The sequence below is a fragment of the Serinus canaria genome, chromosome 12 (genome assembly GCF_022539315.1).
Source record: "Serinus canaria isolate serCan28SL12 chromosome 12, serCan2020, whole genome shotgun sequence".
NCBI lineage: Eukaryota > Metazoa > Chordata > Aves > Passeriformes > Fringillidae > Serinus > Serinus canaria.
Genome location: NC_066326.1, coordinates 8,913,831 through 8,935,952, shown reverse-complemented (window position 1 = coordinate 8,935,952; position 22,122 = coordinate 8,913,831). Strand labels below are relative to the sequence as shown.

Genomic DNA, 22,122 nt, shown 5'->3' with positions numbered 1-22,122 from the left:
AGGCAGATGCAGGGATGCTTCCAGCTGAGGTACCACCAGCTTAGGTATCCCAAGTTGTTCCTCCCAAATCACAGGCAAACAATCATGTAGCGCATCAGGACAGACCCTGCAGTCACTATACCAGGTGAGCAGCAGAGGCAATGGAGCAGCAACATGAAAATGTCTTCTGAATGCTCTTTTATGAACAATTTCCAACTTTTCCCATGCTGTGATGCCCCCAGGACATGGCACAGCCTGCCCCAGCAGTGTGTTGGATGCTGCCCCACTCTGATGGGATTCAGTCTCCTGTCTCTACAGCCTTGCAGCCCACCAGAGGCTTAAGCTGGCTGTCTTCTCTGAAAGGTCATGCATCTGTACTTGATATTTACACAGACTTGTGAGATTTTTCTAATGTAACAATAAAGGATCAAATCCCTTACCTGCTTTCTGCTTTGGGTGTCAGACTCTGTGTGGAGCCAAGGGCAGCAAGGCTCAGGTGAGCCCATAGCACTGGGCAATTCAAGTGTCACCCCCCTTGATCTCGCAGTGCACCCCTAAACACCACCCACAGACACCACCAGTATGGAGCAAACATTCCCTTCCTGGTTGCCAGTAAGCAGGATTGCAGTACTCCTGTCTACAGAAGCTGGACACAGTTGGACTCAGCTCTCTCCGACACCAGCCATGGTTCATCCTTTGAGATGGGGCTGTGGTGCTGGATAGGGCCTGCAAGCCCTGACATTAGGCATCTCTTCTTTCTTCTCAGCATCCTGGCAGCCCTCAACATTCCCTGCCTCTCTCAAACCCTGGGTACCTTCAAAAACGTCCCTTCATCCCCCCACAGCCTCTTCATCCACAAGAGGCCAAGCAGGAACAAGGCTGTGCCAAGACAGGACAGACACTGCAAGCCCTGACATTAGGCATCTCTTCTTTCTTCTCAGCATCCTGGCAGCCCTCAACATTCCCTGCCTCTCTCAAATCCTGGGTACCTTCAAAAACGTCCCTTCATCCCCCCACAGCCTCTTCACCCACAAGAGGCCAAGCAGGAACAAGGCTGTGCCAAGACAGGACAGCCATTGCTTAGCTATCCCTCTCCAAACAGGGACTGGATGTCTACATCACATTGCTCTGCTCACCCTGGAGGTGGGGAGAACAAGAGTTCCCCTTGCTCTACTGTATGGGGTCACTGAACTCTGGGAGGGGTTTTCCTGACAGGCTGCAGCATGTGTCTGCCTGGAGAAGGATAACCAGAGACGACACAATTCCAGTAGGCTAAAACTCCATGTTTCATTTATTTGAGGTGCTACATCACCTCCCAGGCACTGAGCTACAGGGCATCTCTGTGCTACATGAGACATCGACTGGGTCTACGACGACACAGCACTCACTGCTACACACACGGCACAGACAAGCCGTGGCACAGATGGGGCCAGACAGGGCAGTGAGGCCAGCGGCAGTCCTGCCACCGCTGCTCCCTCCACGCTGCTGGCGATGGCCATCCCACCAGGCAGGAGTTTGCCCTGGGCTTCATTGCCACAGCGCTGCAGGAGCTGGGAGTTCCCAAAACCGCAGCTGCTCTGGTGCCTGGCATCATGGGACAGAGGCTTCCTGGAGCCAGCTCACCCCAGGTGAACACATGGGTGCTCACACACCCTGTCCCCGTCTTCAGGCACTTGGTGCTTGGCCAGGGCTGGTCCCCGGGGTCCCACTCAGGGCACATCACGCAGGCACAGAGCCTCAACAGCACCACTGGGACCCTGGGCCACACCGCCGATGATGAAGAGCAGGCTGGGTGCTGGGCAGCTGGAGCAGGAGCAGCGGCCAGTGGGCATGGGGGGCAGCGGCTCCCACTTTTTCTGTGAGAGGCTGAACCCTTCCACTGAGTCCAGTGGGCAGGACTGGTTCCCTGTGGAAGACAGAACCACATCAGCCTCTGTGCAGCTCTCCGCCCCTCACCCCAGGCTCTACCTTTCCCCCTCCACATCCCTTTGATGCCTCAACAGGAGCCCTGAGCTGCACAGGCTTTGAGATCCCAGAGGCAATTAGTGGGGACACAAGAGGATTAGCAGAGTCCCCATAGGAATGGCTGCTGGAACTAATGCCACACCTGCTGGCTCTGCCCCCTCAACCACTCCTCACCCTCCCCTCTCCCCATGCCAGCACTCTGCAGAGATAAGGCAGCTCCAGCTGCGGCAGGACTCAGGAGCAATGCCACACTGCAGGGGTGCAGCTAGCACCATTCCCTATTCCCACAGCGATCTTGGGCAGCCCTCACTGCACCACCCTGGCTGGCACCAGGCTCCCCAGGCAGCCCTTCCTGCTGTATGCCCTCTGCTGAGTGACAGCTCTAACCTTTCCCCAGCTCTCTTGGGAGAGGGATGCAGCACTGCAACCCTGCATAGCGGAGCTGAGCCACCATGGGCTGTATGGGCCCAGAACGCTGCACATGAGCTGGGAAAAGCCTGATTGGGGAATGAAAGGGACAAGGGGAACAGTGGGTCAGCCAGTGGGACAGGGCAGTAGGGTCTCCTCAGCACTTGTGAGAGCACGGAGAGATGTTGCTGCAGACAGTGTTGCAGTAACCCTCCGGCTTTGCAGAGCCAACCGCCCTACTGCCATGCAGACCACTGATGTGCCCCAAAGAATGAGGATGGGAACATGGCCACACGCCTACCCCCCAGCATTACCGAGGCCACCCACAGCCACCACTCTTCCTCCCAGGCATCCAGCCACGAAGTCAGCTCTCTTCTCTTTCATACGGATGGTGCGGTTTGGCTTTCTCCACACACCTGGGTACGAGAGGGAGTGAGCATGCTAGAGTTTCCCCTCTATACACCAAGGCCAGAACACCCCAGGTTAATCACTCCCTGGGACCAGGATTCACCATGGGTACAACGGGCTAATGTTCAGAGCCCATATAATCATGTCCCTCAGGCACAGACACTTCTCACCAACCCACAGAATCATTCCGGACCCACAGAAGATGCTCCCACCTCACCCAGAGACGTGGAGCTCACCCTGCGCAGGATCAAACATCTCCACGGTGTTGACAAAATGGGGACGGGAATAGAAGTTGTGGGGCCCTGGCTGCTGCAGCCCACCCAGGCTGAAGACAACTCCATCAGCCATGGCACAGGCGGCGAAGGCGCGGCGGCTGGGGACGCTGGGGTAGCGTGTCCAGCTCCTTGTCTCCAGGTCAAAAGCCTCGAAGGCGGTGACAGGCAGCTTTCCTTGCCGGCCTCCTATGCACAGAGGAGACGTAGCTGCCAGTGCCCAAAGCTGGCACTATTGGTGTGCTCAGCAAGCAGGAGGGGGCCTGCTGGCTGCAGTGCTGGGCACCATGGAGACACCCATGGGTGCACCAGGTCATTCTCTGACCTGGAAACAGAGGTAGAAGAGGGTAGAGACACAGGGGATGCTCAGTTTGCCCCAGCAGCACCTACCCAGGATGAAGATCTTGTTTCCCTGCAGGAAGGCAGAGGCCCCATAACACGGTGTGGGCATGGAAGGTAGGGGCTGCCAGTGGTCCTTTGCCGGCTCATAGACACGGACCAGTGCCTGGGGAGAGGTGTCCACACCCATTCCCCCCAGTGCATAGACAGCTCCATCTGGAAAAGAGGCAGCAGAGAGGCAGGGGGATCCTTGGGCAGCACCGAAGGGCTGGGAGCCCCCCCATGCCTTCCAGAGCAGGCAGCAGAGGTACTGCTGAGCCCCACGGCCAGACACTGCTCCAGGGGAGCTGGAGGACAGTGATTACAGCCAGCCCTGAGCCTGGCAATGCTCTGACTGCACTGGGACCCTCTCGCCCCCCCTCTCCATCCCATCCATCAGGCACAGACAAGAGCACAGGGCCATCCTCTAATTATTCTCGGCAGTATCATCTCCCTGGAGACACCATGGCAACACAGCCATACTGCCAAATCCTGCTTCCAGTGCGGCCGGCACCCCTGCCCGCTCCCACCACTGTCCCGACATCTCCTCTGCCCTGCCCTCCACACTGCAGCCTGGTCCATGCCACAGCATCCCTGCCCAGGGAGCAGACATGGGCACCACATACAGGGACCAACCCTGGCTCCTGGCATGCTGAGCTGTACCAACACTCCAAGGATGCTTAGCAAACTTTGGGCAAGAGTCACAACATGTTCCTATCCCTCACCTCTCTGCACAGCTGAGATGCCCATGGACGGCTGAGCCAATGCTGCCTTCTTCTCCCATTTGCCCTCATCCACGTGGTAGACCTCAACGGAGGCGAGGGGGCTCTGTGCCGCATCCACACCGCCCACTACCAAGATCTGCTTGCCCAGGGCGAGGACGGCAGCACCAGCCCGCGGCGTGGGCAGTGGTGGGAGTGTGGTCCAGCTCTGGGCTTGGAGGTCGAGCACCTCAGCAGTTCCCAGGGCTCGCCCGCCGCCCCCGCAGCCGCCCAGCACGAAGAGCTGCCCGTCGCGGTGCGCGGCGCTGCAGTACACGCGTCGTGTGGGCATGGCGGGGAAGGTGGCCCACGCGAAGGCGCCCGCGCCCGCCGCCATGGGCCAGCTCAGCCGCCTCGGGGGTCCCCGGGCTCTGGCCCTGCCGTGCCGCCCATCCGGCCCGGCTCGCCACTGGTCCGGCCCACGGCCTCCTGCGGGGAGAGCATCCGAGTCACAGCCCAGGCACCCATCGCTTCCCCAGCCCCAGCTAGCCAGCTCCCCTTCGCGGTGCGACAGCTCCTGCTTCGCAGGGCTCCGCACTGCACCCCGGGCTGCCTGCCCACCCCCTCCGGGCTCCCGATTGCGCCCCACGGCTCCCTGTCCGCCCCCTCTGGGCTCCCACTCCCTGGGGCTCTCTGCCCGCACGTACCACTGCTCTTGCTTTCCGAGGTTCCCGCAACCCGGGCTCCCACTACCCGGTGCTGCTGGTACACAGCCCGCACTCACTGGGACCCTCGCGCGCCCGGGGCTCTCTACCCGCATTCCCCGGGTCCGTACCCCGCAGAGGCTTCCCGTTTACAATCCGGACCCTGCCAGGTTCCTGCTCTCGACGCACAGTCCTCACCCCCGGTGCTGCCCGCACTCCCGTCCGCAACCTCCGGCGCTCCGGCGCACTGCCCCGCAGCCCGCACCCACAGGGCTCCCGCCCACAGCTCGCTGGCACCGGCGTCCCCCGGGCTCCCGCTGCAACGCTCGCGCCCCTGACGCTCCCTGGATACCCGCCCGCAGCCCCGGACGGCAGCTCCGCCGTGCCCGGACTGCCCGCTCCGCTCTGCTCCGCGCCGCCCTGCCGCTGGGAGAGGGAGAGGGGCAGGGACCAGGACCGGGACTGGGACCAGGACCGCACTCACCTCTCCGCCCGCTCCGCCGCTCAGCGTCTCCGCCCGCCCCGGGCCCGCCCGCTGCCGGTGGGGGCGGTGCCGCGTCCGCCCCGGCCCCCCTGCCGTGCCCCTCTCACCTCCGCCCGGCACTCCCGGTGCCACCGGCCCGCCGTGCCCCTGCCGCGCTCACCTGGCCGGGAAGGAACCCTCACAGGGAGAGGGGCTGGAGAGACCCAGGCTCTGCCCTCCCTTGCTGTATGCTGCCGATGCCAGAGCCACACAGTGCCGGGCTCAAGGAGTCGGGAACCCACCGTCCTACCCTAGAGATGACCCCTATCCTGTCACCACTGCAGGGACAGAACATGAGCTCAGCCCTACTCTGAGCAAGACTTTGCTAGAGTTTCTCAGCAGCATCAAGAAAGGTGCACATGGGTCTCAAACCCTCCACCAACACTTTTGTCCCCACTTGGCTGAGCCAGGCAAATGAACACGCTGGGAAAGGCGCTTCCCACCCACCAGCACAGGCAGAGCCAAGGGCAGGCAGGAAACTCACACAGAAATGAGCTAAAAAGGTTTGCTTTAAAAACAGACAGAAGTGACAAGGCATCCGCCGAGAACACCACGCCACAAATGCCACCTGGGGATGCTGCTGATAACACTGTACTCATCCTGGCACCTGCGCTGCACCAGCCATCACTGCAGGAGCAGCAAGTGAGTTGCAAACACTGTGAGGCTGCCTGCATCACAGGATGATGGAAGGGACTAGGCCAGGTGACTGCAGAGGGATGGTGAGCCCTAGCTCTCATGCAGAAATGGGCACCATGGGCAACACTGCCAAAGACTGGAAAACCATTTCCTCCAAAAATCCCATCACACAAGCTCCCAGGATGCTTGTGTTTGCTCATGGAAGGTCCTGAACGCCCACATTGCACATTAAAGAGGTAACAGCTTGAAGCAGGAGCCCGCCTGGGACTTGGACTGCATGCAGCAGGAAGCAGGGTGGTGTCCCAGTCTGGAGCCACTCAGCCCCATGAGGTGGTATCACTGTCCATCCCACTGCTCGTTTGGGGTGTCCTTCTCCACGCAGGCCAGGTAGCGGTCATAGTTCTCCTCGCACCTCCTCACACAGCGCAGGAAATAGTCCTCATCAGCAATGGCCTCCAGCAGATTGGTTTGCACGAGGCAAATGTTGTACAGCGCCGAGGTGGGCACACTCCTGGGACTGCTGCTGCCCTGCTCAAAGAACACCTGCAAGGAGAGCAGAGCCTGGCAGCAATGCACACACCCCGTGGTGCGCTCTGTCCTCCCTTCAGCCAAGCACCTCCATGCTGGCTGTGTGTCAGGGGCAGAGGGCAAGGTGATCCTATTTCCACTGCAACAGCAGGTGAAATTTTTTTCTTGGGATTTCCCCCTCTCCCAGAATTTGCCTTTGACTCTGAACCAGCACGTCACACATATGCCTGGTGCTCCCGTAAGGAAACAGGCCACACCATGCAGCTGGAAGAAAACAGCTCTGTGGAGCAGCTGACTCCAGGCAAACCTTTGCCAATAGCTCTTCCTTTAGCTACCACAGGATGGAACAGGGACTTCACCTGATCTTCACCATGGCCTGCTTAAAGCTACCTGGCAATCTGTTTCATTCCTAGTGCTGCTCTGTCACCATCACTGAAATGGGGACAACCCTGCAGAGCTAGTGATGCAAAAGGAGGGGAGAATGGCTTTCCACCTACTGATCCTGGCTACAGGACAGCAAGGTCCCAGCAGAGATGAGGAGCCCTGCTGGGAAGATGCTTGGCTGCTGCCCAGACTCCCACGAGGTCTGCTGCTACCATAACTGGATCCTACCTGTGTGATCCAGTGTGGGAGCAGTCCCAGGGCTGGCTGCATGGCTGCCATGAGATTTGCACAGCAGCCTGACTGACCAGCCATGCAGACTACCAATGCCAAAGGAGGAACTCCTTGATCAGACAAATACACTGATGCTGAAATGCAGCAAGTGGAGCTGTGTGAGCCACACTCCAGCTGCTGCAGATTTGCATGCAGCAGCCATTGCAGAGGCTCCCCTCAACCAGGCAGGGCACAGACTAAAGCCTGTTCCTGACAGGTCTGTCCAAGCAGTAACAATTCCTGCCACCAGCTACAAATGTGTAAGCTGAGAAAGCTTGTATGGAAGGGAACATCCAATGAGCATCCCACCCCTTTCCATTCCCAGGCTGCCTGCCAAACATTGCAGACAATTCACTGGCTGCTGTGTTTCCCCCCTGCACCGTCTCCATATGGATGGAAACAGGCAGGGCTTGAGGATCACCCATGGACCTGCAGCTCTTGTTTGAGCATTGACAGCTGTCCAATGGCCAGGCATGGTTCTGTGTAAACATTCTGTTTCCCAAGTGTGCTCCCCACAAACACTGCCTCTTCATTCAGGCAGGTGACAAGGCTGGCAGCCCTGATATCATTGCTGCTGCCTCCAGGCACAGGGCTGACTCAGAGGGGAGCAGAGGCAGCCACCACCTGCTGTGCATTGCTGACAGCTGATCTCACCCTCCCTGTGCATCGCTGCCACCAACACTGGCACAGGATGCAGTGACATCAGGGCTATGCCTTGACCCCCCCTTTTCAGCCTCGTGCAAAGGGGACAAAACATGTCTGACCTTGCCAGGGACATCCCTAGTGCAGGCTGCTGGTGCCACAGGGGCCTTCAGCCACCTACCTGGGGGTGAACAATGGTGTCTCCATCGTCCAGCCGGATGTTGTCATCAATGAAGATGTGGTGAATGTCAGGATCATGGGGGTCTATCCACAGGGGCTTCCCACCCCGGGAAGAGAACTGATTTCTGGCCCACCTGAAACAGTAAGTGGAGAAGGAACAGTCAGGGCAGGGAGAGGGTGACAGCTCCCAGGTGATGGCAGACCGTACTGCAGGCCCAGGGCACCCTCTGAGCCAGGGAAGCAGGATGGAGAATGTCCTGTCCTGCTGCTTGGGCTCTCCTAGGAATGAGGCATTTTGCATCAAGGTGACAATCAGGGGGCCTTTGGAGAAAAGCAGGAAATACACCAGGGGATGGGGACTCTCAGGAATACTCTCAGGAATAGTGTGAGAGTCCCATCAGGTTGCCCACAGGCAAAATGGGGAGTGCCTTAAGTGATTGGGACCCCAAAAACATAAAGGTTTCAAAACTAGGAGCTATGCCAGGAACAAAGAGAATCACAGGAAAGAAGATAATGCCCAAGCCACTTTCTCAGTGCCCTCTTTCTCACCAGTCAAAGTGGTCTTGGAAGCCTCCAATTCCCTCAAAGGAGCTGAAGTAGTTGTAAAGCTTTCTTCTGTCTTCCCGGGTGGCCAGACGCTCTGCTCCCCGTGTTAGCACCACCTCTTTCTTGCTGCAGCGTATCTGGCCAGGGGTAAGGTCCACAGAGAGCTGCAGGACCACAGAAAATGGGGAAGGAAAAGTTTCCAAAGCAGACAGGTTGTTTCACTGGCAGAGACACCAAGCAGCAGGGTGGAGACTCCCCACCACTACAGTGTGGGAGGATGGTGCTGGGAAGATGACAAGAGGAGGCATGGAATGCATCCAACCAAAAATCATCCTCTCCCTGGGGATGGAAAGGAACAGCTTCCCCAGGGATGGAAAGGAATGTCCTCCTAGCTGCACACTGCCCCGATTTCAATCTCTGCTATCTAAAAACACTCCAAGGAATAACTAAAGCATCTTCTAAAGCTCATTCCCAGCACTCCTGCCCAGTGTGCTGCCAGGGGGAAGGGAGTGCAGCTATGATTGGCTCTGGGCCAGGGAGCCCCACTCTGCTGCAGCAGCCCCTCCTTGGGAGAAGGCATGCTCTTTCCAACACAGGATACCCCAAGAAGACATCATTCCACATAGGATCTGCACACACATGCTCCCCCACAGCTAACAGCTTCATCCAGAGAACTCGAAGCTTTTAAAAGCCAAGTCTGGCCAAGCAGCTGGAGAGAAGTCTGACGTTGGGGGGAAGGGGGGGGGGGGTGGGCTGCATCTGGCTGCCCTTCCCCATCACGACGGACCCTCAGGGCGCCACTCACCGCCACGTCCCGCAGGGCAGGGAACTGCGGGTGCTGCCCATCCAGAGCGCAGCTGACGGCCTGCAGGACGCGGGGCAAGTCGGTGCCGAAGGTCCTGAAGACAACAGCAAAGGCCCTGCCATCCCGGTGCAGCGTGTCCAGGAGGTGGAAGAAGGAGGGTAGGATCAGGTGGTAGCGTTTGCCGGGCTCCCCTGGCACCGACAAGGCGTCGTGCGGCCGGTCCGGCCACTCCAGCAGCCGCAGGTGGCGGGCGTGGAGGTCACGGAAGCGCCGGCCCGGGCCGGCCTCGGTGAAGGCGGGGTCCCGACCGTGGCGGCTGTAGTAGCTGAGGGCGCCGAGGCACGGAGGGCGCAGGGACGGGCGGTCGCTCACCCACTCCCACTCGCCTAGAAGAGAGGAACGGGCTCAGCCCCTGCACCGCCACACCTGGTCCCCCGTACCCCCGGCCCCGGCGCTCACCAGCAGCCCCGGCGCGGCCCCAGGTGACGGTGCTGAGAAAGGTGTTGAGCGCCGCTCGTGGGGCCTGCCCCGTCACCGTGTCCGCCACCACCACCGTGTTGTTGAGGTCCACGTGCAGAACCAGGCGCCGCCGTCGCCCGGCCCCGCCGCTCATCGCCCCGACACCGACCCCGTTACCTGGTGACGGCGCCGCTTCCGCCAGCGCCGCTTCCGCCAGCGGCGCCCCCTGCCGGCCCGGGACGGCCCTCTCCGCCGTTGCCGTGGACACAGCGGGGGCGGGGGCGGAGAGGCGGAGCGCGGGGACGTGACCGAATAGGCTCCGTGACTGTGGGCGTGACCGCGGCGCTCGGAAAGGGACAGGAAGCGGAAGAGGGGGCGCTTCCGGCGCCCCGCGGGCGGCCATGTTGGAACGGCGGGTGCGGCGCAGCGGCGGGCACGGGTCTGGCGGCAGCCGGTAGGTTGGGGCCGGCGGGCCCGCGCCCCACGCCGGCTCCCGGGCGAGGGCGCTGCCGAGCCGCCCGCTGGGGCGGCCTCGGAGCGCTGGAGGCGGAGTCGCGGCGCTGAGGGCCCCGCCCCGGCCCCCGCCCCCCCGGTCCCGGGAGCCGGCGCGGGCCGAACGCGGGTGCCGCACCCCTTGTCTGCACCAATCACCTCCCGTAGCCCTGCAGGGAGGGGCCGGCCCAGGCGGCCTGCCCGCCCCGGGGTTCCTCCGGCCGGCGGGCCGAGCCTTGGGGAGGGTGCAGCGGGAGCGAGGGACGGGCGCTCGGGAAGGGGCATCGCCTGCGCCGAGGGGCGGGCCAGAAGGAGAGGCCAAGCGAGGACCTGGCGGCCCCGTCGAGCCCTCCTTGGGACTGCGCATCGGCCTCCAGCTCTACAGGCTGCCCCAGCCCCGCGTCTCCGCCCTGCCGGCAGCCGCTTCCCCCTGCGGTGCACTGGGAGAGCCCTTTCCGTGCTCGGACAGCCGGGCCTCTAAGCCGGTGCTAGCCTCGACCTTCCGGTGCTGTGCTCACACCGTGCCGGGAGTGCTGTGCTCCCGTAGCCCCCCGGCCCCACAGCAGTGTGTCACGGGAGGGAAGCTGCTGTCAGGAGGTCAGACTGCCCGGACGTGCGTCTGCTCGTGGCCGGCTTTCCTCCAATACGACTGGCACTGCACCAAACAGCACCCAGCAGTTGGATGTTGGAAAGTCCTGTTCCCATGACATGTCACAGCCAGAACACCCCTTCAGATGTCCCAGATGCTCCTGGGCTTGCTGCAGCCTGAAGATGATCCATTTTGCAGCCTGTTGAGCACATGTTGTTACTTGTGCTTCTTCATTCATCTCTGCCTCACCACATCAAAATTAACTGGCTTTCCTGTGCTTGACACTGCTTGGTCACTTTGGAGGTGGTGACTCTCACTGCTGGCTGGTAACACTGGCTGGGGCTCTGTGGGATCACTTCCCTGCTTGCCTTCCCTCCTTCGTGGGAGATCTCCCGCCTGCCTCTGAACAACTGTGTTATCCTCCTCCAAATCCCTCTTTGGCCATGACGTCTGCAGAGCACTTGACTGAGATTAGTCTGTCATGTGGAGGTTCTTACTCCCCCACTGACCTGTGTTTTCCCTTCTGTGGCTGCTCTTGGCTTGTGTCTCTTCCCCGCTTGTGCAGCTGGCGGCAGCATGGGCTCTGCTCCTGTGCTCTGGTGAGACCAGAGTTCTGGGGGGAACGTGGGACATGAGTAGTTCCTTGTTCTGGCTGCTCAGGCGCTGACTTCTCCGTCACAGTTTTCTTGCCTGTGCACTGCCCTCTCCAAGCTGTATCTGACACCACCTGCATTTCCCTGGTCAGGGTTTTTAACTGAATCTTCATTATTATTTTGAGAGGTATCAATAAAGCTAAAGATTCTGTGTTGGTCTGGCATCCAGCTGTGGAGCTGTGAGGCCACCAGGGTCAGAGTTCTCTTGAAGGACTGCCCTTCGAGTCCTGCCTGGACTGCCCTTTAGTGCCTATTTTTTATTGAAAGCAATAATTGATGCTTTTGTGCTGGGCAGGCAGCTGCACAGTGCCCTAAGTGTGATCCCAGTGTTGTCCCTCAGGCCTTTGTACACTTGGCCCTGGTGATGTGTGTTTCCTTCATACCGCCCTGCTTGAATTTCCTGCTTCCTCCTCACTTGGCAGCAAGTGTCCTTGGATCAACACCAGTTTGCTGTGACAGCAAGTTGTGGACCGTTGTTCAAACAAGAGAACAGCAAGGAGCAGTGCTGCCTTGCCACAGCATTCAGCATCAATGAAGCACAACTGGAACAGCCTCCAGCCCTGCTGCCAGGTCTCCAGGAGGAAGCTGCAGCTTTGGCAAGGGACTCAGAATCAAGTTTTGAGTGGCATCAGTTAAAAAGCTGAGAAATTGAAGGTGGTCCTGGGATGCAGTTGAAGTACTTAGGCAGTTCTTAGTGTTGAGATGGCTCAGTGTGGTGGTTGAGGTGTGTACACAGGGAAAGGGTTCACTGAGAGTTCAGTTTTTCCCAGGGAAAATGAGATCTGGTTGTCCAAAGATGGGGTGGGTCAAACTCAAACTGGAAATGAGCTGCAGATTTTGCTGAGTTAATCATTGGAGTCCTTCATCTTGGGGTGGATTGGATGGGTTTTTGCTGAAATCTTTGTTTTGGTTGGAGGATATTTTTGTGAGAGATGTTTTAGTTTTATTTCAGAGATAAGTGAGTGACAGGTTTTTCTTGGTGATGCTTCTGTGTTGGGTTGAGTCCAGAATCTGACCCAGGGCTTGCGACCAACTACACCTGGGCTTAATGGTTTCAGGTCCCATATTAAAAACTTAGATAATTTCAGTTGCTGCAAGCTAACTGTCTTCTTTCTCCTTTTGAGGTGTCAAGGGTTGTTTTTCCAGTAATTTGGACCTTTTTGAAGCACCTGCCTGCCTAATGCCATGAATATTGCAGTGAACAATGAGGAAGAAAAAGCTGTCCATTCCTGGTCAAGAATTTCCTCTGCAGGACAGAAAGTTCTGGAGGAAGCCCTCCGAGTCTTCAACCCGATGTCCAAGGATCTTTCGGACACAGAGACCCAGCTGGTGGCCTTCATCCAAGGCCTGAAGGAGGAGGGCTACCAGCCCACGATTCTGAGGAGTAAGGATGTGTACGGGTACAGCTCATGCACGGCCGTCACACCGAGTCAGACGGAAGAAAACACACAGCGCAACTGTGCCAGCACCACGGAGCCCACCCAGAGTCCAGCCAGGAACTCAGGGGCAAAAGTGGCCCCTTTGCCCACCAGCATTCCAGCGAGCTCTTTGAAAGTCTCCGGTCAACCAGTCTCCAAAGGAGATTCCAGAAATCTCCTCTTGAGCTCCTTGAAGCAGACAGGATGTGGCACATCCAAGGCGGCGACAGTGGGCTTCCCTACAAGCATGTATCCTGACGTGTATCCAGCTATGAGACTGTCAGTGGTTCTGGAAGCCCTGGTGCCATTGAAAACTGCAACGTCCTGTTTGGACTCCAAGTACACACGGGGGCGTATTGGGATCTCTCCCTCAGACCTTAAACTCCTCAAGACTTCAAGTCCACCAAGGCAGTTTTCTTCAGGCAAGAGCACTAAAATAACTGAAGGCAAGGGTTACAAGCGTTTGGTTAAGAAAGCACCCGATTCTGCCACCCGGGCTTTAAAGCTTCTGAAGGGACCAAAGGGTGGAGTGCTGCAGGAGAGCAATGCCTGCAAAGCCTCCGGAGTTCTCAACGGGAGAGTCGCAGGCAGCTCGTCCCAGGACTGCACCACAGCACCACAGCCCAAGACCTTGAAAATCAAAGATAAGGAAGTTCTGCTGGGAAAAACAGAGTGGAAGGACAGCAGCACTTACCAGGAGGGCACTAGGCAGAAGAAGAGAAGAGCTACAGAGGCAAAAGAAGCACCACAGAGGAAAAAGGCAAATACCATTCCTGTCCGAAAGAAAACTCGACAGGCTCCGAGCACTTTGAACCTGCTGAAATTCCGGACCATCAAGGTGGGCAACTCTTCCTCTGATGATGAAGTGAGGAGGAGAGCACAGAAGATTCTTAGGGTCAACTTGTCCCCTGTGATCCAAATTCAGCCCTTGTCCCATTCTCATAGTGTCCCCTGAATTTCTTCACTTTATCACTTTTTTTTGTAAGTAAGTAAATAAAAGCCTAGCACCAGAGCACAGAGAGGCTTGGGAGTCACTCTGTGTCTCTGGTGCCAATATGCCCACTAACCTGCAGACAGAGCAGCCCACTCTTGTGCTGTTCCTGCCTGTCTGCCACTGCTGTGCAGAACTGGCTGCAGAAATCCAAACCCCTGCTTGGGAGTGTGGGACAGTGACTGGCCAGCATCGAGCTGAGCAGGCCGGAGAGCTCACTTCTCACCACACTCCCCTGAACGTGGCAGGCTGTGCTCTTGTGCAGGGGAGAACACAGGACTTTATCATGACATTGATGCACTGTGATACTGCTCTTTTTCAAGCTGTACATTTACTGGTTTTATTTTGATCAAATTTTATAACTTTATTATCTATATATCTATATATCCATATATGTGCATATGGCCCAGGAACTGTGGGAAGATGCACTTCCTCCATCTCTTTGGGATTTGGTTTGATAGCTTTTGTTCCTCCTTCCCTTCAGCTAGCCTTTTGTTGAAAGGTGCCAGAATTCCTTTGTGGTTCATTGTTGTGACAGTCTGTCGTGGGCTCCCTTGAGCAGCTCAAAGGCAGCAGCAGTGTAGCCACTTGTTTGTCTCCAGAATACCAAACAATCTGTAGAATTACCAGCTGGTAGTTTTAATCCTGTTTTCAGTATAACCTCTGCATAACAGTGGGGGAGTGTCACAGGGCTGCAAGTCTGACATCTTTAAGCACCTCCTCCCTTTCTGGGTAGCAGAAGTTTGGAACACATGGTAGGGATTTGCCTCCAAAGAGGATTCCTCCTCAGCACCCAGCATTACTCTGCTCTTCTATACCCCAGGTGCAGCTATGGATCAGGAACTGTGACTGTTAGAGCCAAAGGGCTGGAATTGTTAGCATGAACTGTGTAGTGTCCTGCCCCCCATGTAACTGCTCTGCTGTTGCTGGGTGTTCCAGGAGCAGATCCCAGGTGCCAGTAGAGAAGACTGTTGGTTTTGGCTGGAGTTAAACCACCACAGAAATGCACGCTGAGTTTGAATGCATTAGCTACATCCTGCCAGTCCCAGAGCTCAGTGGGATACTTGAGCCTGAGTTAAAGCAGAAAAGTGAAAAATTTAGGAGGACATACACAGCACTTAAACATAGAGAGTCACTTTCTGTGGTTTGTGGGGATGAAGCAGTAGGAGGGGAGATGGGCATCATGTGGTGGGTGGCAGCCTTGCTGTGCCATCAGGGATGTTGTGAGAAGGTGTGTGGCAGGTGTGAGAGCTCTGTGTGGAAGGAGGAGTGCAGGCTCTGCCATCCCTAGGAGGCACTGCAGAACCACTGCAGATGGCTGCTGTCACCTCCCTGCACGGGGGCACACTGTTGGATCGGAACATGTCTCTGTGCTCCCTGCACTCCACAGGGAGAGATCTACTAATCCCAGGAGAAACACCTCATTGGAGCAGTTAGTGCTGCTGCTGTCACCTGGAAGGGACAGCCTGGTGTCCTGGGGAAAGGAAGAGGCATTGGGCTGAGTATGGGCCTGGCTCTGTATATTGCTGTATGCTCAGATGTCTGCAGCAGTACTGTAATCCACTCATTCAGCTCAAAATACCAGTTGTCTGACCTAATAATCTCTGTGGACATTGACTGAAGGGATGACCTCCCCAGGGAAGTCCCAGATCTTTGTATTTGAGCCCCACTGCCCAAGCACCTGGTTGGATTTCAGTGGTTTATAAAACGGGTCAGTGTCTGATCCTCAACACAGGAAGGAAGACTGTGGTATGGAGAGAAGAGAGGAGGTTCATGACGGGGTAAGAAGGCAGGGAAGTTGGGTGTTCTGAGGCACATTGGGATTTTCCTCTCACCCACACAGAGCAGGGTTGAGGTTCACTTTCACTAAGCAACCTCGTCTAGTGTAAAGTGTCCCTGTCCATGGCAGATGGTTGGAACAAGATGATCCTTAAGATCCCTTCGAATCCAAGCTCTTCTGTGATTTTATGATTCAGGGAATGATTGCAAGCTCTGAACCCCACACTTGGGTTCTGAGTTGCTGTCAGAGATCATAACTTGCAGTGTTTGAGACTGACCTCTGAATGCCACTGCTTGGCTGCCAAGGAGGAGGAAATATTTTCTTCTGCTTCTGTGTTTTAAAATGCCCTGGCAGAGAGTTCCCTGTCCTGACCTGGTGCTGGATGAACAGGGGCTCTCCATCACTGTCAACTGGCCAAAAATTGCTTTGTTCCTTTTGTTCCCACTCCTTGAGACCTTTCTCATTCCCACGCTCTCAAATGCCAGGTCTTGAAGTCCTGCACTGGTGTTTCTCTTTTGGGCTGTTTCCCAAGGAGGGCTCTGAACTCCTGCCTGCGGTATTGCTGTCAGGCTGCTCAGCAGCTTCCCCTGTTCCCAGACCCTTATAAGGGCACTGAGAGCTGTCTTTGGAGTCTCCTTATGCAGCACAGGCGTCCCAGCTGAGCGCTTGGCCTCCGCTGGGAAAAACAACGTGCATCACAAGGCTGAATCCAGGTCGAAGCCTCTTTTCCTCCAGCCTAAGTGGGAAGCTGAGCACCTGAGGGCAACTTACCAGGCCGCATCCCTCCTCATCACTGTGTCTTCTCTCAGCTGTACTGCTGCCTGCCTCTTCACTCTTTTCTATCACCTCTTGTCTTTCACGGCTTGGGTCTTGTATTGTTGTTTAACACATCCAGCACATTATCCAGCCTTAGTGCTGCCTTGCCTTTCCCAGCACTGAGCTGAGTTCTGTGCATGCTTGGTGATGACAGTGTCCCGTGTCCTTCCCAAGCCACCAGCAAAAGGTGTTCTGCTCCACAGGGAGAGACAAGCTTTGGAAACACCTTTGTGTCATTGAGACTGCTGCCAGGGAAGTGAGCACTCCATAGCTGTGTGCTCAGGGACTTGCTCATCACCAGTCCCCTCTCTGTCAGCTCTCCTGTGCATCTCTAACAGACCACAGGGCTCTGAGTGACAGGGCAGTGCTGAACCTCCATTCCCTGCCCTCCTGTTGTCTTTTCCTCTTGCAGGTGCTTTGGGAACTTGACTGAAAGGGTTGCAGGTTGTTATAGAGGGGCTTTACAGCCTCTGTGCAAATGCCAGCAACTGCTGCCCACCAGCCAGTACTGGCAGAGGGGGTGCCTCAGTCTGGTGCGAGTTGGCTCCCCCGTCCTTCGGCTCATGCCCAGGTGTGAATGCTCCTGGTGTCCTGGGCATGTAACACTGATGTGCATGAGGCTGCAAAGGCGCTCTGTGTGGATGTTGCTCTCTGCTGTTTCGGGTAGATGAAAGGTTTGATCAAACCTGAGCTACCTAAGACCTCATCCAACCAGAGGTGTCCCCCACAGGTCCCTTCCATCCTGTGTTATTCTGTGGCAGCTGAGTTACTGTTGCACACTTCCAAGGATCTGTGCAACAGTAACTGGCAGGCACATAGAAATGCATTGCCCAGAGCACTGTGGTCTCTGCTGAGCATGTGGTATGCACCTTGTTCAGACCTGTTTCTGTATTAGTCACTTTGAATTCATCCAAGTGCCTAACCTGGCCTGTGTTGTTCTGGGCACTGTGACAGCTGAGAGCTTTGGAGACTCTCTTAGGAATGCTTTTAACGCATGGATTTGTGCCACTGTCACTTCTAGAAATGATTCGGCTAGTGGTCAAAGGGCTGTTCTTCCAACTGATTTTTTGGAAATAATTTCTCCTTTTATTCAGCTGCCAAGAAGCAGTTTATGCTTCCTCTCCACCAGACAAGGTCCTTGAGCTTCCTGCGTGCTTCAGATGTCCGTCAGCAAGGTCCATGGGGAGAGCAGCTTGTCCAGCAGGCAGCTGAAGGGGAAGCTGACATCAGATACCAGTTGAAATCACAATATTAATTGGTAGAAATGTTCTGAAGCTCATGTCCACTGTGATCAGATTTCACCATCTGCCGCTGCTTATGGTTGTAGAAGTTTCTTTTCAGCCTCTTCCCTGCAAGCCATGTAGCGTGTTGCTGCTGCTGCTTCTAAACTGTTTGCATCCCCTATGAGCCAGCTGCTGTAGCAATCCTTGTACAGAATTTCTTAAACACTTTTTTTGCAAAAAAATAAGGGATTATTTTGTTACTCCTGCTTGGCAGCCCAGGAGTGGTATTTCAGTGTGGGGAGGAGGTGTGCTCCCTGGAGTGCTGACCTCACTGGGCAGCTCTCAGACCAGTTCATACTATCAGGGCTGGGGTTAGTGGGCTGAGATCTCCCCCATTGCCACTGCTTCCTTGCATGGAGTTCAGCCAGTTGCCAGCTAAGAACATGCCAGGGGAATCGGCAGCAGAACGGCACAGATGGGTGGTGCTGCGCATGTGGCTCCATGGTCCTGCTCCACAGCTGCCCGTGGTTTGCAGCCTGTCCTCCAGGCCCCTGGTACACCAGGAGCATTCCTCCACTCCAGCTCCAGGTGTGGCAAGAGGGGCTGGGAGGCTCTGGGTTTTGGAATTGAGCACAGAGTTTGTGCCCTTTTAATTGTGACTTGTGCTGTGTTCATGGCCAGAACTTGCCAGCGTGTGGGGGGTTCAGCCAGCCCAGCAGTTCTTCCCCTTTGGATCCAAGTTCCCTGTCCTGTTTAGAAGCTGGGCCTTTGGCCGTGGCTCAAGGGATCCCTGGGTATGGAGAGCAGGTTTGTCTCTCAGCTCCAGCTGGGCAGTGTGACTCGAGCTGGGCAGCTTCCCAGGCAGGAAGGCAGGTTTTGGTGTGAGGATCCTTATTTTGGCCGTGGTTGGCAGGGTCAGTGCTGAGCTGTGGATCATCAGCTGCTCAGCCAGGCTGGTTGGTTTTTGTGACAGTTTTTGTGAAGTGACAGTTTCTTTTTCAGTCTTCAAAAGGGCACTGGCCTCTTTGCTCCTGTGCTCAGATGGCGATGGCCTTGCAGGAGCTGAGGTGGCCCACAGAGATGACAGCAGTTTTGGGATATCTGGCACTTCCTGACAATGCTGCAGCCCTCAGCTTTGCCGGCTAGGTGGGCTGGCACAACCTGTGGAGAGCACAGCAGGGCAGGATGCTCCTGAGCCCTCACATTCTGGACTCTGCTAGAGAGCACCATGCTAGGGTTTCCCTCTCCTTGCAGCCTGTTCTGCCTGGAGCCAGGTGCCTCGGAGGAATCTTGTCCCAGAAGACACGAGAGGCTTGCCTTTGTCACGAGGTCATCCCTGATTGTGGAATGAAGCTTGTCTGTAGTTGTGACAGTGCTGGAACTTGCAGGTTGAGCAGCAGCTGCCTCCAAGGCCATGGTGCTGAGGCCAGACCCCTCCCTTTGCTTAGGAGCACTAAGGAAGGCTGGCGAAAAAGTGAGAAGCTGGGAGTAGGGAAAGCTAATGATGCCAGCAGCTGGACAGCCAGCAGCTGGACAGCCTGCTGCTTCTGTGTTTGCTGCAGGAGATGTGCAGAGGAGCCAAGGCTGTGGCTTTCCACATCACTGTCTTCCCTCCATCCCTGCCTGGCCACAGAGCTTCCCCTACCCTGCCTGGCAGCAGTACATGGACACTGGTGCTGCAGGTGAGTGGGAGTCCTTTTGGAGCAGGCATCCCCCCAACCCTTCATTCCCACCCTTCACTGGTCTCACAATCTGGCACTGCTCATGTGGCCTCCAAAATACCTTCCCCAGGGAGTCCCTTAAAGGCCTTATTATCGTCTGGGACTCTTTCCTTATTGCCTTTCCATTCCTGTGTTCCTGTGGCTACAAGCAGCCCCTGTAAGTGTCTGGTGATTCTCACAGACACAGGCACATGGTGCTGTTTTAAAAGAGAAGGTGCTGCAAAGCTACCCCCAGAAATACCTCCCCTCCTGCCCCTGCTTCACCACCCTGTCCAGGCCAGGATTCGGATGAAATGAGTGTCAGTGTTTGTTCATGGCGGGGAAGGCACCGTATGATGCCCTTCCTCCTCCTGGGTCCTGGTGCAGCTGAGGAGGGGCATTTCCTGATGCAGGCATGGCAGCTGCTCTGAGTGACACAGGCGCTCTGGCTGGGCACTGCCCAGTCACTCTCTGCCAACCAGCATCTCCATGAGAGCCATCTCCACGGCATGCTGCACTGACCTGCTCCGGTGAGAGCAGCGCCACGGGCTCTGCTGTGGCATTCCTTCGTGTTGGGGCATCCCAAGCAATGACTGGGGAACAGCAACTGCAACTTGCAGGAGGGCGAGTAACAAACTTTGTATCATGATTTTACAAAAGACCATCTTGTTCTTGAGTGAACTTTTTACTGTTTCATTTGTTTGTGTAGAATGTTTCTGAAGTTCTAAAAATATTTAATGTTAATATAAAGCTGGGCTGTTCCACACTCAATGTTGTATACTTTGGAATGGCATTGCTTAGTGAAAAGACAGCGTTAGTATTATTCCACTCTTTGGAAGGGAATGGGACAAAAAACAGACTGTCTTTTTTCTTAAATGAAGTGAACTTTTTGTTATGAAGTCCTAGCAGGTGTCCAGCCCTTCATTAAAATGGTGCTCAGAACCACCCAATGTGTCCAGCTTTTCTTTGGGCTATGACAGACTGCTCCTCCCTGGGCTCCTGCTCCCAGCCCTGTGTCAGCTGCATGGAATGGTGTCTCCCGTGTGCTCAGCTGCTCATCTGCAGACCACACTCCCAGCTCTTCTCCCCAGTTCTCCCAGGGAAGTTTGGCGTTACTCAAACTCCATTAAGGATTGCCTGGTTTGAGGGGGGGGAAATACCCCGGATGTACGTCACTGGTGCTGAACTGGGATAAATCCACATTCCTGATTAGTTCCTAGAAACATGCAGGGTGGCACTGTGCTGGCAGGTTCTCTGCCAGCCCCAGCCTGCCTGCCCACCCTCTGCCTTCTCTCCGGATCTGCCCACTCTGCAGCCGGGACCCTCTGCCCAGCTAATTCAACAGAAGCACCATTGTTCCACGGTTTGCGATCTGGATCCAGTTTATGCTGCAGGGCTGTCAGTGCACTGACCCAGCACTAATGCTGCTGGGACCGTGGCCCTGGGCAGACAGCAGTTTCGGTGCCGTGCTAAAGCTTATTCCTCGAGAAGGGAAGTGGTTAAGTAATTCTCTGCTCATTAAGGATGTTCGGGAAAGTGTTGGCTGCCTGCTGCGTGCACGGAAGTCGGTCCAAGCAGGGCTGGCCAGGCATGAGAGGCTGCCCCTGGAGCCCAGGGGCTCTGCCGAGGATGGGGGGGGCGGTGGGGTTGTGTCTGTGCTGCTGCAAGAGTGCCATGATCGCTGCTGAAAGGTGCGGGGGGAGCGAGGCTGTGGGCACCCGCGGAAGCGGGGGATGCTCGGCAGCGTTCAGACGCTGGTGATGAAGGGCAGAGCTGCTGGCAGATCTCCGCCAGTGGAGCTGCCCCCGGACAGGCCATCTCCCCGGGCAGACCTGGGCCACCCCCACACATTCAGTTCTGGGCAGAGGAAGGGATTGCAGCTTGGCGTGGGAACTCAGAGCAGCCTTCAGGGAGGTGCCTGGACATGGAGTGGGATGCCTCTCTCGCGTCCCATCTGAGACTCCCTCCCTCCCATTTTTACTTCCCTTTTCAAGGCCAGAGATCCTGTTACAGTTGCCTTTATCAGGCCTCTTTGGATCTCCTCAGAGCAGATGAGGTTTGCTTGGCAAGATCCCGTGACATAGACCCACTGGCCAGTGCTAATGGCTTTTTGTCAGCTCATCTCCTGCCAGCTCTCCCAGCTCACAAGGTGGTAGTGGTGCCTGACCACCCGCCTGCACTGCTGGACCCTCACCGGGCTCAGCCTGGCCCCTCCTCCAGCCTTCCAGGTGCTGTGCATGGCTATGGGGAGCTGGCACTGTGCACAGCATCTCTTGTCCTGCTGAGATGCCTGGCTGTCTCAGGGTGTCCCTGGGGGCATGGGTTTTGGCATCCCTATGGCCGAGAGCTGCTTCTTTGTCTGCCCATGACCTTGCTTGGTGGCGGGTGGCCAGAGCATGGCCTTGGCGTGGAGAGCACACGTCTTCTCTTCCTTCCTTTGCCCTCGGCCTTGACTAATAAAAGGCACTATCCCTGCGTGACAGTGAGGGCTCTGTGGAACCTGGCCCTGGTGCACAGCCGTGCTCCCTGCAAGGCTCCAGGGCTCAGCACCCAGCCCGGCCAGTCCAGCATATCCCAGACAGCACCGACCAGCACAGGGTGAGTGGGGCATGGCAGTGCCCACAGCGCCAGCACTGGGTGTGAACAGGATCCATCTGGCATGGCTACCGGGG

General features: G+C 56.6%; 3 protein-coding genes across 6 annotated transcripts; 1 reads left to right on the top strand and 2 right to left on the bottom strand.

Annotated features, from left to right (window-relative positions):
- Window positions 1-1,247: 1,247 nt before the first annotated feature.
- Window positions 1,248-5,057, bottom strand: KLHDC8B (kelch domain containing 8B). Its single transcript, XM_018915157.3, has 6 exons — window positions 4,947-5,057; window positions 4,136-4,600; window positions 3,423-3,587; window positions 2,997-3,221; window positions 2,667-2,768; window positions 1,248-1,885 (listed from the first exon to the last, which is right to left on the bottom strand). The coding sequence occupies exons 2-6, from the start codon at window positions 4,506-4,508 to the stop codon at window positions 1,689-1,691; spliced, it is 1,062 nt and encodes a 353-aa protein (XP_018770702.2). The 5' UTR covers window positions 4,509-4,600; window positions 4,947-5,057; the 3' UTR covers window positions 1,248-1,688.
- Window positions 5,058-5,829: 772 nt separating this feature from the next.
- Window positions 5,830-10,191, bottom strand: LOC103817185 (uncharacterized). 2 transcript variants are annotated; one of them, XM_030228064.2, is made up of 5 exons: window positions 9,789-10,191; window positions 9,330-9,715; window positions 8,528-8,688; window positions 7,980-8,112; window positions 5,830-6,517 (listed from the first exon to the last, which is right to left on the bottom strand). In XM_030228064.2, the coding sequence occupies exons 1-5, from the start codon at window positions 10,189-10,191 to the stop codon at window positions 6,311-6,313; spliced, it is 1,290 nt and encodes a 429-aa protein (XP_030083924.2). In that variant the 3' UTR covers window positions 5,830-6,310. The 2 variants fall into 2 exon arrangements, with proteins under 2 accessions (XP_030083924.2, XP_050835433.1); XM_050979476.1 differs by having other exon boundaries at window positions 9,966-10,191.
- CCDC71 (coiled-coil domain containing 71) lies at window positions 10,133-20,395 on the top strand. Of its 3 annotated transcripts, XM_030227954.2 has the most exons (3): window positions 10,133-10,242; window positions 12,647-13,778; window positions 19,313-20,395. In XM_030227954.2, the coding sequence occupies exons 2-3, from the start codon at window positions 12,708-12,710 to the stop codon at window positions 19,766-19,768; spliced, it is 1,527 nt and encodes a 508-aa protein (XP_030083814.2). In that variant the 5' UTR covers window positions 10,133-10,242; window positions 12,647-12,707; the 3' UTR covers window positions 19,769-20,395. The 3 variants fall into 3 exon arrangements, with proteins under 3 accessions (XP_030083814.2, XP_050835423.1, XP_030083815.2); XM_030227955.2 differs by lacking the exon at window positions 10,133-10,242 and having other exon boundaries at window positions 10,364-13,778; XM_050979466.1 differs by lacking the exon at window positions 10,133-10,242 and having other exon boundaries at window positions 10,359-19,484.
- Window positions 20,396-22,122: the final 1,727 nt, after the last annotated feature.

Bases quoted from the DNA above. Each gene is read 5' to 3' on its own strand.
- KLHDC8B (XM_018915157.3), bottom strand. From the start codon at position 4,508: ATGGCGGCGGGCGCGGGCGCCTTCGCGTGGGCCACCTTCCCCGCCATG. The intron at 3,222-3,422 runs GTAGGTGCTGCT...CTCTGTGCATAG, and splicing joins AAACAAGATCTTCATCCTGG to GAGGCCGGCAAGGAAAGCTG. The intron at 2,769-2,996 runs GTGAGCTCCACG...TCTCGTACCCAG, and splicing joins GATGTTTGATCCTGCGCAGG to GTGTGTGGAGAAAGCCAAAC.
- LOC103817185 (XM_030228064.2), bottom strand. From the start codon at position 10,191: ATGGCCGCCCGCGGGGCGCCGGAAGCGCCCCCTCTTCCGCTTCCTGTC. The intron at 9,716-9,788 runs GTGAGCGCCGGG...CCTCTCTTCTAG, and splicing joins GGGCCGCGCCGGGGCTGCTG to GCGAGTGGGAGTGGGTGAGC. The intron at 8,113-8,527 runs GTGAGAAAGAGG...TTACTGTTTCAG, and splicing joins TTCCAAGACCACTTTGACTG to GTGGGCCAGAAATCAGTTCT.
- CCDC71 (XM_030227954.2), top strand. From the start codon at position 12,708: ATGAATATTGCAGTGAACAATGAGGAAGAAAAAGCTGTCCATTCCTGG. The intron at 13,779-19,312 runs GTGGGCAACTCT...TGTTTGCTGCAG, and splicing joins TGAAATTCCGGACCATCAAG to GAGATGTGCAGAGGAGCCAA.